At 44.9% G+C, this 14,636-nt stretch overlaps 1 protein-coding gene across 1 annotated transcript in view; it reads right to left on the bottom strand.

The window, feature by feature from the left end:
- The window catches only part of SLC40A1 (solute carrier family 40 member 1), a 48,967-nt gene extending 47,919 nt beyond the window's left edge, over positions 1-1,048 (bottom strand). Inside the window, exon 1 of the mRNA XM_066577114.1 lies at positions 742-1,048. Coding sequence (XP_066433211.1) covers positions 742-781 — 40 coding nt within the window. The 5' untranslated portion in view covers positions 782-1,048. The remainder of the gene's footprint in view (positions 1-741) is intronic.
- Between the last annotated feature and the right edge of the window lie 13,588 nt (positions 1,049-14,636).

Below are 14,636 nucleotides of genomic sequence, written 5' to 3'. Positions count from 1 at the left end.
TCACCGTAGCACCCCACACAGAGCTGCACTGACCAGAGCACCCCACACAAAGCTGCACTCAGCATAGCACCCCACACACAGCACCCCTACAGCTGCATTTACCATAGCACCCCACACAGAGCTGCACTAACCAGAGCACCTCCAGAGCTGCACTCACTGTAGCACCCACCCCACACAGAGCTGCACTTACCAGAGCACCTGAGAGCTGTATTCACCAGAGCACCCGCAGAGCTGCACTAACCAGAAGCATCACACACAGAGCTGCACTCACTGGAGAACCCCCAGAGCTACACTCACTGGAGCACCCCCAGAGCTGCACTCACCAGAGCACCCCAAGAGTTGCACTCACCGGGGCACCACACAGAGAGCTGCAATAACCAGAGCACCCCCAGAGCTGCATTCACCAGAGTACCCCACATAGAGCTGCACTCACCGGAGTACCCCCAGAGCTGCACTCACCATAGCACCCTACATAGAGCTGCACTCACCAGAGCACCCCCAGAGCTGCACTCACCATAGCACCCACATAGAGCTGCACTAACCAGAGCATCCCCAAAGCTGCACTCACCGGAGTACCCCACATAGAGCTGCACTCACCGGAGTACCCCTAGAGCACCCTCAGAGCTGCATTCATCATAGCACCCTACATAGAGCTGCTCTCACCAGAGCACCCCCAGAGCTGCACTCATCACAGCACCCCCAGAGCTGCACTCATCACAGCACCCCCAGAGCTGCACTCACCGGAGCATCCCGCAGACTTTGTGTCCTTTCCTTTAGTCATGATGATTTCTGATATCAGGGAGGTTTTCCAGGTTTTGCAGTTCCTAAATAAAGGGTTCCAACGTCGGGGTTCGCTTTCTCTGTCTTTCCGCACTTAGCTATCACTGTAGCTGAAGTTGGAAAGCAATGGCCTTATGGAAAGTCCGAGAAGACGGGGCACCACGGAACCGGGACCCCCGATCCCTTGCAGCGACCCCCGGGAGCCTCTAGATTGCGATCTCTGGTGTTTACGGCTTCCCGTCAGTCCTTATATGATCGGCGACCTACAGAGAGCTGCACACGGCGACAGCCGCAGCCAACCGGCCTGCAGGTATCTGCATAGCGCCGCCCGCAATGTGTGCAAAGCGCTGGGCGGTCATGTGACTACCGGAGAGATACATTGTATCACAGAGGGACGAGGGGAGACCCCCTTCAGTACACAACATCCAGGACAGTTTATAGGTTGGTCCTCAGGGGGTCTACTGTGCTGTCCTCTGTACAATACCAGAACCAAGCTCTAAACATAGGGTCCCAGAAGCAAGTTACAGACATGCAGCACAAGCCATCCTCAGTACATAGATATAATATCAGAGCCAAGCTCACAACAAATACAGAAGAAAGCTGGGTAGATCCAACACAAACCATCCTCAGTGCATAGATATAATAATACCCGAACCCAGCTCACAACAAATATGTTCCCAGAAGCAAGCTGAGTACATCCAGCACAAACCACAGTGCACAGATATGATACCAGAACCAAGCTCACAACAAATACGGTCCCAGAAGCAAGCTGAGTACATCCAGGACAAAGCATCCTCAGCGCACAGATATAATATCAGAACCCAGTGCACACCAAATACCGTCCCAGAAGCAAGCTGAGTATATATAGCACAAACCACTCTCAGTACATAGACATAAAACCAGAACCAAGCTCACAACCAATATGGTCCCAGAAGCAAGCTAAGTACATCCAGCACAAACCATCCTCAGTGCATAGATATAATACCAGAACCCAGCTCACAACAAATATCGTCCCAGAAGCAAGCTGAGTACATCCAGCACAAACCATCCTCAGTGCATAGATATAATACCAGAACCCAGCTCACAACAAATATCGTCCCAGAAGCAAGCTGAGTACATCCAGCACAAACCATCCTCAGTGCATAGATATAATACCAGAACCAAGCTCACAACAAATACGGTCCCAGAAGCAAGCTGAGTACATCCAGGACAGACCATCCTCAGCGCACAGATAGAATATCAGAACCCAGCTGACAACAAATACGGTCCCAGAAGGAAGCTGAGTACATCCAGCATAAACAATCTTCAGTACATAGACATAATACCAGAACCCAGCTCACAACAAATACGGTCCCAGAAGCAAGCTGCGTACATACAGCACTAATCACCCTCAGTGCATAAATATAATATCAGACCCAAGCTCACAACAAATATCGTCCCAGAAGTGAGCTGAGTACATACAGCACAAACCATCCTCAGTGCATGGATAAAATATCAGATCCAAGCTAACAACAAATACGGTCCCAGAAGCAAGCCGAGTACATCCAGCGCAAACCATCCTCAGTGCATAGATATAATAGCAGAACCCAGCTGACAACAAATACGGTCCCAAAAGGACCCTCCTACAAGCTATGGGTAGGCATCTTGTGCGGTGGCACATGTTGCACATGGCTAAGGCTGGCCATGCGTCCTCCATTCTTCTAGTCATATTTTCCATAAAGTTCTAGAGTGTGCCCAACCAGGGTCAGACTGGCCCACTAGAGTACCAGAGAATCACCAATCATTGGTCTCTTTTGCTTTTTGGATTATTCCCAAATGACCCATTAGATCTCAGTGACATGTAGTGTAATAAGAAGAAACATTATAATGCAATTAAAATTGGATCTGCAATTCCCTTCCAGCTTTGAACCAGGGCCTTTCCATTGGTAGTTGTGGATAAGGAGGACAAAAAGAGAGAGGGGTGGAGCAAAACCCGTACAGTCGTGTTACTTGTGAGGGATGAATCTACATATAAGGTGAAAAGTGTAGAATGGTATCTTCAATGGTGGAGGTGCTGCCTGAGCATGGGTGGGCATGACAGAGCAAGAGAATAGGCCTTAAAGCTGGCCGTGGAGGAGGCGTTGACCCTCACCACACAGGCACAGAGGATCTCAATATTAACCCTTTTGGGACCCACATATTGCTTGTATGTTTTAAACACCAGCTAAACTGATGAAGGTTCTCCCCCAAACGCGTCTTCATATGCTGATCACGTATTGTATTAAATAAAAGGAGAAGTTTTCACACCTCTGGTCATTTCCTACTTGCTTTAACCTGGAGTGTTGCGCCTTCTCCACTGCCAGCTTTTAGTCCTATTCTCTTTTTCTATTGGTGGAGGCTAGCTGGTAGGTGTAGAGCTCTATACTACTTGACTGGTTCTAGGTGGCTATCCCATGAAGAACTTCAGGCCCTGAATGACGCACTGCCTGTGGGCTTCTGGAGAGTTGTTCATCTCTCACACTTCCTTGCCTCCCTTCCCCCACCCTCTAGCTCTAAGAAAGACGTGACCCATTTTGCGCTCACGCGCTCAGGTTCAGGACCATCTGCCACTCTCTCGCCGACTTCTACTCACTCTTAATTTTCCCAATTGCAGACTTTGTGCCACCTGACCTGACTAAACGGGAAAGAGATTTTGACTCCACATTCTCAGCCTCTCAAGTGGATAGATTCTTAGCATTCACTCACAAGTCCTCTATGGCTAGCAAGTTCGAAGAGGCAGGTTACAAGTTATTCCAGTGACACTACATGCCCACTAAATTAGATAACATGTTTCCCTTAGTCTTCCCTACCTGTTGGCAATGTCACCTTGCAGGGGGTTCCCTCCTTCACATCTTCTGAGAGTGCACCAAATTGGAAACCTTTTAGAAGGAGGTTCATGTAACCCTTATGACCTTCTATACTATGACTTGTAGTTATCACCATCCTTCTATCTACTACACATTATTGAGATACCTATGAGTTTCTTCCTTCCTTCCTTCCCTCCTTCCTTCCCCGCAGTGACACGGAGCTCCGAAATTTACTAATGTACGTGCGGTGTGTGAGGCCATGAGATTAGTGATACTACGAACCTTTCGAGGAATAGTACAGAGTGCGATGTTGATTATGGAGTACTATGATGAAGATGTGTAATAAGGATAAGTTCAAGGTTTCTTGTCCCGCTGATGTAATCCCCATGTATATGGTGGCGAGGGATGAAAGATGTATTTTGGATGGCAGTAGATAAATAGGTTACTGTCACTTTAAGAGAATTAATACCCAAATATTTAAGGATTAAAGTTAGATTAGCGCCACTTGCTGTTTACATCCCCAGAAATTCCAGGACTAATGTTTAAAAAGCTCCCCCTCCTGCTTATATCTCCAGAAATTTCAGGACTGAAGTTAGAACAGTGCCCTCTGCTGTTTCTACCCCCTGGATATTTCAGTACTAATGTTAGAATAGAAAACCTCTACTGTTTATATCCACAGATATTCCAGGACTAATATTAGTGTTAGGTTGTGCTGCTGGGACCTGTGGTTCTACAGGTTTCAAAGAGCACACCTTCTCTGCTGCAGGATAATTGATCTGGCTGGGTATGGAGTTTATCCAGCCAATCCCCCTGGTCTGCTGCACGTAAATATCAGCTCCTCTTGCTAGAGGATGTTGGTCATTTTACTCATTCTGTGTTATCCCCACTCAGAGCTTGGTATTATGTTTGTTAGTCTGAAATGTTTCTCTCACCTTCCCTGAGGACAGTCTGGACACCTGTAGTCCCCCATCTGCATCTTATGCAGATCCCCTCTTCCTTCCCCTTTGACAGATGCGGCCTCCAGATGTCTGATGTCTCGTATGGTCAGATGCGTGATGCCTGACACTGTTCCCTGTATGAGAGCACGGTGGTTGACTCTCTTTCCCTTTGGTGTGAGGACACTTGGACTAGCTATGGTTTACTAGCTGTATGCATGTGAGTTCTGAGTAAGGTTTCTGTTCTGTGTGGTTTGCATTACCTTGTGCGTTAGTGTGAACAGCGATGTGTTCATTGGGTCTGTGCAGGTGGCCAGGCGTGCTGTATGAGCATTCCTGTTCTGTGTGGTATGCATTACCTGGTGTGTTGTGAATTGGTGTGAACTGTGTCCTGTCCTGCTATGGATCATTTACCATCTCTGGGCGAGTTAGCTCCTTAAGTTCAAGTGTGGGGCCATGCTTATCGGAAGGGTTCTTGTGGATGTTGTCTCATTAAGAGTAGGGACCTGCGAGACAACGAGGACCCGTGATGTGGACTCGTGGGCTTAAAGGGGTTGTCTCACGAAAGTAAGTGGGGTTATACACTTCTGTATGGCCATATTAATGCACTTTGTAATATACATCGTGCATTAAATATGAGCCATACAGAAGTTATTCACTTACCTGCTCCGTTGCTAGCGTCCCCGTCTCCATGGCTCCGTCTAATTTCGGGGTCTTCTTGCTTTTTTAGACGCGCTTGCGCAGAAGGGTCTTCTCCCTTCTGGACGGTCCGGGCACGAGCGGTGTTCTGGCTCCGCCCCTTCTACGCATCATCGCGTAGCTCCGCCCCGTCACGTGTGCCGATTCCAGCCAATCAGGAGGTTGGAATCGGCAATGGAACGCACAGAGCCCATGGTGCACCATGGGAGAAGACCCGCGGTGCACCATGGGAGAAAACCGCAGTGCATCCCTGGGAAAGGACCGGCGGCCATCTTGGGAGAAGAATTTTATAAGTTCATCTTTCATCACATCGGTGAGTAGCAAGCGGTTTAAAAACCGCTTTAAAATGCTATTTTATGCCAGGGGGGTGACAGGGGGAATGGGATAATGTAAAATTTTGATGTTTGCCGCGAGACAACCCCTTTAAGTGACTTGGCCAATTCATGAACCAATGCCTCATACATATGATAGCTATTCCATCTGGTTATGCATGCTGGTATCCTGGTACGTGTTTTGGTCATTTGCCAGTCCTTATGTTATGTCTGCCTGTGAGTCCAGTACACAGTTCAATTTCCCATATGTCCGTGCTTAGAGGAGGTGCGCCCACTGGACGTAGAAACTATAATAGCGCGACCCAGATATTCCAGGATTAATATTAGAATAGTACTGCCTGCTGTTTATATCCCCCCAAAAGCCAGAATTAATGTTTGAATAGCGCCACCTCCTTTTTTTTCTGTGGATATTCCAGCACTAATGTTAGAATAGCGCCCCCTGCTGTTTATATCCTGAGATATTCAAGGACTAATGTTAGAATAGCGCTTCGTGCTGTTTATATCCCGATAATCCAGGATAATGTCAGAATCGCACCACATACTGTTTTTTAACCCCAGATATTCTAGGACTAATGTTAAAATAGCGCCACCTCCTGTTTGTATCTCCACATATCCCAGAAATAATGTGTGGAAAGTGTCTCCAGATGGATTATCTCCTTATACTCCAGGACTAATGTAAGAATCACATCCCCTGCTGTTTCTATGCCCAGGTATTACAGGACTGATGTTAGAACAGCACCCCCTGCTGTTTTTATCCTCAGATATTGCAGGACTAATGCTTAAAATGTGCCCCCTTGCTATTTATATGCTTAGATATTCCAGAACTAATGTTAAAATAGCGCCACCTGATGTTTCTATACCCAGATAATCTAGGATAATGTTGGAATAGCAGCAACTGCTGTTTATATCTCCAAATCATCCAGAACTAATGTTCGGATAGCGCCCCCTACGTTTTTTTCATCTGGATATTCTAGGACTAATGTTTCAGTATCACTCCTTGCTGTTTTTATCCTCAGACAATCCAGGACTAATGTTAGAATAGCGCCACCTGCTCTTTCTATCTCCAGATATTGTGGGACTAATGTTATGTCCTATTTAGACGGGATGACAGTCTTCTACACGACTGCATGAACGCTGCTGTCTCTGCTAAGGTCGTTAGCGTCCGTGAAAAGCAGGCAGAATTCATCACTGAATCGCAGGCTTCTCGTTGGCATTCTATGTAAAGCGCTGGGTGGGGACCATTTACACGGAACGGCAAGGCCACGATCCAGCAATGACTCTATACTAACTGAAAGTCAGTGATAACGAATAAACAATTTTTTTGCATTTACACTGGATGATTATCACTCAATTCATTTGTTTGAACGAATTTTGAGCAATAATTGTCCCATGTAAATGGCCCTTTAGAATAGAGCTACCGGTTGTTTATATCCCCAGATATTCCAGGATTAATGTTAGAATAGCGCCCCCTACAGTTTATATCCCCAGATATTCCAGGGCTAATCTTAGAATAGCACCACCTGCTATTTCTCTGCCAAGATTTTGCAGTACTGCTCCTAGAATAGCGTCCCCTGCTGTTTACATCTTCGGATATTCAAGGACTAATGTTTAAATAGCCGCCCCTCCCTCCCCGCTATTTATATCCTAGGATATTCCAGGACTAATGTTAGAATAGTGCCACATGCTGTTTTTATCCTCAACTAATCCAGGACTAATGTTAAAAGAACACTCTCTGCTGTTAATATCCCAGATGTTCCAGGACTAATGTTAATAAGGAAAATGGACTAAAACCTCCACAGTGCCACCTATTGTAAGGCAGCATTCCTTCAGGCAAAAATCAGACTTTTTATACAAGCCTCATAACAAGGACCGGGAATTAAAAGCAAAGCAGTCACCATGTACAGACAGCTGTTTCAGGGTGTTTGCCCTTCATCAGTGTAAAGAACTAATGTTAGAATAGCTCCCCCTGCTGCTTATATCTCAGATGTTCCAGGACTAATGTTAGAATAGCACCGCTGCTTATATCCCCAGATATTACAGGACTAATGTTAGAATAGTTCCACCTGCTGCTTATATGCCCAGATATTACAGGACTAATGTTAGAATAGCACCCCCTGCTGTTATATCCCCAGATATTACAGGGCTAATGTTAGACTAGCTCCACCTGCTGCTTATATCCCCAGATGTTACAGGACTAATGTTAGAATAGCGCCACCTGCTGTTTCTCTGCCTATAGTTTGCAGTACTACTGTTAGAATAGCGTCCCCTACTGTTTCTATCCCCAGATATTCCAGCAGTAATATTAAAATAGTGATCTCTGCTGTTTATATTCTCATGTATTAGGCTGGGTTCCCACGGGGCGGATTCCCGACGCAAATCCCGCGGTTTGGCCTCAGCAAAAACCACGAGATCTCCGCTGGGAGAACCGCCACGGAAAAACCCGCGGCGGCTTTGAGGCGGCACGACTGCTCGCAATTCTGCTGCGGCCGGCGCTCCCATAGAGGAGAGCGCGGCTGCAAGGAAAGAAAAAAAGAATGGACATGCTGCGGTCGGCAAATCCGCGCCGCAGCAGCGGCTTCTGCTGGCTTAGCCGCAGCGGATTTGCCGTCCCGTGTGGACGAGATTTCTGAGAAATCTCGTGCACATGGCTGGCTAATCCCAGGATTAGTGGCCGCATGCGGATTTGCCGCTGCGAAATTCCACACGGAATTTCCGCGGCAAATCCGCTCTGTGTGAACCCAGCCTTACAGGACTAATGTTTAGAATAGTGCCCTCTGCTGTTTCATTTATGTATCCACCTTAGTAAGTGTTCCATAAGTGGTCACACCTGCAGCCCTCGGGTTTCTCCTGAAGGCATCTTCTACATCTCCCTCCACATTTCTGTTCAGGTATTGGAGGACCTGTTATTGGACTCCAGCAGAGGGGGTCACCTTTTTCTTACTGCTGTGTGACCAGGGGGTTGGCATGTGACTGTGGCCAACATAGAAGGTGGATAGTTGCTTTCCATAGAGTACATTGTGCAGTAATAATGACATGATAATCTTATTTTCTGGGTCGGTATGATTACAGCGATACCAAATTTATAGAGCTTTTTTTATTGTCCTACTTTAAAAAAGTTAATATTGCGGCCCCACACCTGTTTTGTTTTTCCATCAATGAGGCTGTGTGAGGGTTTCCTTTTTGTGGGGTGACATGCAATGTCTATCGGTACCACTTATGGGTACCACTTATCGGTAACTTTTTGATCACTTTTTATTCAATCTTAACTTGGAGCCAGAGAAACCAAAAAAGTGCAATTCTGGCATTGTCTATTTTTATCTGATGGCATTGGGGTAAATATTTTAATTTATCAGACCTTTCTGTATGTCACAGTGGCAAATATCTGTAATTTTTTATGCTATAAATGGGAAAAGGGTTTTCTTCATTACAAAAATAAATAAATAAAAGTGTAAAGTCTATATTGAACTTGTTTTTGCTTTTCCTTTAGTCCTGCTAGGGGACCTGAACAATCATCCGATTGCTTCTACAATATACTGCAATACTTTCATTTTGGACTCTGCTCTTGTACTCTTGCTCTCGGCAAGAAGGACAGTTTTTCTTTATGACAGTTGTCATAAATCTGTGCTATTAACTGCAGGACATGGAGTGATCTCAGAGTGATGGTCATGTGACCTGGAAGAAAAGTGCAAGCTCTACAGACTGGAGAGGACAGCTGCAGAGCGCTGCCTGAATTCTGCCCACAGGGCTCATGCACACTCCCATCCAGTCTCTTGAAGGGCCAATGCGCACTCCCACTACTATGCTCTTAATCCTGTCCCTGCACCGCTTATATCAGACAACCATATCCCAGGATCAGTGGACCCAATGAGTATGACAAGTAGCTCCCCAGAACCACCACCAGCTCACCTTTGGGACCCATAATGTAGTTTATGGGACTCAAAGACGATGACAGGGCCATTTAAACTGTCATGGTTTGCGAGATCAGTATGGAGGACAGATCTGACGAAAGGCCCATTTAGACACGATTATCACTCAAAAGATGTCTTTTGAGCGATAATCCTTGTGTCGTTTACATCGCAAGATGATCGCTAAAACATTGAGTTATCACTTTGTGCTCCGAGCGGAGGATGCAGAAGACAAGCGGGGCTTCCAGCTGTTATACAGCCGAGCGCTCCGAGCGGGGTATGGAGAACAGAGCTGGACCGCTCTGTTCTTCATACCCAGCCTGTCATCAGGGAGCAGGATACAGCTGAAACAATAGTATCAGCTGTATCCTGCTGTGAATCCCTGATAAGGATGATCGTCGTCTTTCAGCATGCTGAAAGACAACGATGAGTGACAGGATAACGAAAACTGCACAAAAGATGGCTTTTGAGCGATAATCGTTGTGTCTAAATGGGCCTTTAGAGTTCTGTTTGACCCTGAAATTCATTGCTTATCTCCTTTTGAAAATTAAAGGCAGTTTATACTTCCTGGTATATCTTCCTGGTTCCCTGGTCATGCACTGATCATACCCATTATTACATATCTTATGTTGTGACTGTTTCATACCAGCCACAGCGTTCAAAACGGAATCGGCTCTGCTGCCCATACACTGCATGTGCAATGCCCCACAGTTGGAGCTTGGAATCACAGCGGTGGTTGAATTATAATTTCCACCTAGATACATCACAGTGAAAGGTTGGGGACTGATGGTACAGGCTGGCTGCTGTTCCCTGGTGTGATGCTATGGTGTAATGTAGTAGTTACCATGAAAAGAACGGTCAAGGAATCAGACAGATTAATTTATAACTCATGTCTATTCAACTTTCAGGTGGTGAAAAGGGTCAACATTCCTTACAATCCAGTCTTTTACATCCCATTCTGAAAGTGGTGAAGGTAGTGCTATTACCTTTCTGTCTGCTCCCATACTGCTTATGTGAGTTTTCTCACCAAGACCCCGGGATACTTTTAGCCAGGATTAGGCCCCTTTTATCTTTCAATCATCTTATCCAGGGAACAACTGGTCAAGAGTGTACATCTCTTAAGCTAGCTGTTTTCTCACTTGATACTACACCAAGTGTCTCTAGGACACCTCACACATCTCCCCCTTTTTTAACGAAAGCCGTCCCTGACGTTTGAATTCCGAAGAATTTATGGTCAGATACCGATGTTACAGTAGGGGATAGATGTACATCAGTGCTATAAGGTAAGTGCGACAATAAAACTCTCTAAAGTACTTCTAGCATAATAAATAATGCAATATTAAACTTTTCAATAAAACATTTAAAATTACATGGCACTGAAATACAATTGCCATTTGGATACAAGAGAGCTTAGGCCCAAGAAAACAATATTTGCCTAGGAAAAATCTCTGTTTTGCAGTATGGTTTTGCTTTTCAATAAGGAGGGACGCAACAAGTGCAACCAAAAAAACAAAAATTTGATTAACAGTTATCCCAACATGTAAACAGGTGTATTTCAACCATTATACGATTCATTAGTCATTAGCTGTCTCTTATTCCCCAGTAGCTGCTTCCATGACATCCAACTTCAAATCAACGGCTGAGGTTGTACACTGCTGTTATCCCTCCGGCCCTCTCCCTTTTTCTTTCAGGGATCCTTCATTCGTATGTTGACCACTGGGGCCATGAAAAGCCTGATACCAATATTTAAGTTAAGTAGAGAGGCAGCCATTGGTGGTGGACTCAATTGTTTTCCAGAAAGCTTTCTAATTCCTTACGTAGTGACGGGCATCACAAGCTAACCTAAGCTTTAAATGTTTTTCACAATAATGTAGAAAACAAACATCTCACTACTACAGAGAAGAAGGAAGGGAGGTGCCTTATGAATATTCATAAGACAAATGTGGCCAGGAGCTCTAAGCAATATAGTCATGTCACAGAACAATGTCCACATTTTCTGCAGTTTGACTGTGAAGGACTCTTGTCAGAGAAGCAGTGACATGTGGGAAACTTCCAACTTAGCTACATTACCACCATCAACTTATTGATGAGGTAGATTTCTCCTTCGCCAGCTCTGAATGACTAAGAGAGTTGCATGGACTTCTCGTACTTAGGAGCCAAGTAGTAATATGGTTGTTAAAATACTAATCTAAATCACAGACTGGATCAAAGGGTTGAGGAGGTGCTTAGCTAAGGACACAGACTATAAGTCACAGGGGGACATTCATAAATGTTTTTACGCCAGTTCCGGGAGAAAAAAATCTTGCAACTTTTGGTGGTCTTCCCAATGTCCACCGCTTTGCCGAAAAGAGGGAGTGGCAGGACGTGAGAGGGCATGGCTCTCCTAGACCAGCACATTTGTGCATAATTTACATCGGAAGCTGGGGTAAATTATACCAGAAACGTACAGTAGATCGGATCCGGCGTACATTTCTGCGTAGGTGCAAGAAGGAGCCAAGATATCACAATACAAGTCACTATTCCTGGACCTTCCTTTGAATAGATCCAAGCATAGGCTCTATTCAGGGACGTATGCACAGCCCATACTACCCGAGGCACTCAGCCTGGATACTCCCCTATTTATGGCACATTTACACTCGACTGTTTTTTCATGATTCGCATCTTTTTGAGTTATCATAACCATAAATGTTCATTGCCAACAAAGCAGATTATTCATAAAACTGAACCCAGACCATAACTGGGTAGAATTATTACACCATGATTGTGTAACTCCATCAAACTGTGACAGGGAAACACTTTCATACCTTGACTCCATTATTTTTGTCTTGCTATCATGTTTGGACCAAAAATTGGAAATTTTGATGGAACTGTGAACGTAGCCTCTCATAAATATAGTGAAATGCAATATTGTATATATAATAAGCAAACAATATACCGTATATACTCGAGTATTAGCTGACCCGAGTATAAGCCGAGACAATACGTTTTACCACAAAAAAACTGGTAAAACTTATTGATTGGAGTATAAGCCGAGCTATACTCCAGTATATACTAGGTTAAAAAAAACACTATATACACCTCCCAGACGGCGTCTGTGTCCCCGGCGTGATGCTCTCTCCGGCGGTGCGGCAAGCTGCTTGAGAATTCTCACCGCTGTCATCTCCCTGCTCAGCTTTAAATTGCCCCGCCGTCAGCGCTGTGTAAGTAAGCGCTGTGATTAGATCAAGCGCCAGCCAATCACAGCCGGCGCTCGATAAACCAATCACAGCCATTCAGTGATGTCATTAACTGAATGGCTGAGAAAGATCGAGCGATGGCTGTGAATCCCAGGATATCATGTACTGGATTGTATTTACATTGATGTGCTGTGTGCAAGAAAAACCGGAAGGCCACAGTTTTAAAGAACTGTTGTCACCAGAGCATCTATCTTCATGTGTGGTGCCCATTTCCGGTCCGAGAGGTCGGTGATCCGCAGGTAAGTAACCCCACTTGCCACAACACATATATACACAAAGATTACGCACATACAATGCATTTGGAAAGCTTTCAGACCTTCTCACTGTTTTACATGTTGTTATGTTGTGGCCTTGTTTCACCCCATCATTCTGCACTCAGGACCCCATAATGACGAAGTGACAACAGAATGTTAGGAGTCTTTGTAATTTAAAAAGAAAATTAAAAACTACCATTCTGCATTGGCGTAAGTATTCACACCCTTTGGTATGACACTTGAAATTTAGCGCTGAAGGCCTTCCATTTCTCCTGATCATCTCTGAGGTATTTCTGCACCTTGATTGGAGTCACCGGTGGTAGATTCAGCTGATTGTACATAATTTTAAAAGACCCTCACCTTGTCTATATAAAATCTCACAGTTCACAATACATATCAGAGCCAAAACCAAACCATGAGGAGAAAAGAACTGCCTGCGGAGCTCAGAGACAGGATTGTATGGAGGCACAGATCAGGAGAAGCTACAGAAACATTTCTGCTGCCCTGAAATTTCCCAAGAATCCAGCGGCCCCCTAATTTAATTCCTAGAGCTGTCTGATAGGTTATGCACATGGGCAGGAGAAACGGATGTCACCAATATACACTAAATGGGGTTCTGCTACGGAAATGTAAGGTGGAAAAGACCTGGATTGTAGACTAAACTGGAGTAACCAATGCCAGTCAGCTGCTGCAAAAGCTAATAAAGTCTTGGGGTGCCTTAAAAGAGGTATAGGGGTGAGGGACGAGAACATTATCCTCCCACTATATAAGGCACTTGTCAGGCTCCACATGGCATACTGTGTAGCAGAAAAGGTGGCAGCATATAGTGATGCACAAAAAAAACTCCTTGTCTAAAGGAACATGCTTTATTGTTTCATAGTTTAAAAATAGGCGACGTTTCGACCTGTAGAGGTCTTTTTCAAGCCAAAAAACAGATGAAACAAGGTATGGAGTCCATGTTCCGCATGGAATACTGTGTACAGTTCTGGTCACTGGAAAGATGGTGTAGTGATTGAGGGGGTTCAAAGAAGGGCAACTAAACTAATATATGGAATGGGAAGACTGGAATACCCAGATAGGCATCAAAACTGGGATTATTTACCCTGGAAAAAAGATGACTAAGGGGAGATCAAATAACTATGTATAAATACATGAGGGGAAAATACAAGGATCTCTCCCATGATCTGTTTATACCCAGGACTGTGACGGTAACAAGAGGGCATCCTCTACGTCTAGAAGAAAGCAGGTTTAATCACCAACACAGAAAAGGGTTCTTTACTGTAAAAGCAGTGAGAGTGTGGTGATGGCAAAATCCATAGAGGAGCTTGAGAAAGGACTAGATGATATTACAGGATATAGACATTAAATAATAAGCGGGGTCTTGGAGTCAGGTAGGAACTTTCAAATGTTGATCCAGGCATTATTCTGACTGCCAATATGGAGTTGGGAAGGTCTCCCCCCCCCCCCAAAAAAAAATGGGGTAAATTAGCTTCTGACTCATTTGTTTGTTTGTTTTTTTTGCCTTCCTCTGGATCAACAACAGGGGTGGAAACAGGCTGAACTGGATGGACATTTGTCTTTTTTCAGCATAACATACTATGTTACTATGTAAAGGACTCTCAGACTGTGCAAAACAAGATTCTCTAGTCTGATGCCACTAAGATTGAACT

Source organism: Eleutherodactylus coqui, chromosome 8 (assembly GCF_035609145.1).
Source record: "Eleutherodactylus coqui strain aEleCoq1 chromosome 8, aEleCoq1.hap1, whole genome shotgun sequence".
Taxonomy (NCBI): Eukaryota; Metazoa; Chordata; class Amphibia; order Anura; family Eleutherodactylidae; genus Eleutherodactylus; species Eleutherodactylus coqui.
Note: the sequence above shows the minus strand (reverse complement) of the source record. Positions and strands in the feature narration are given on the sequence as shown.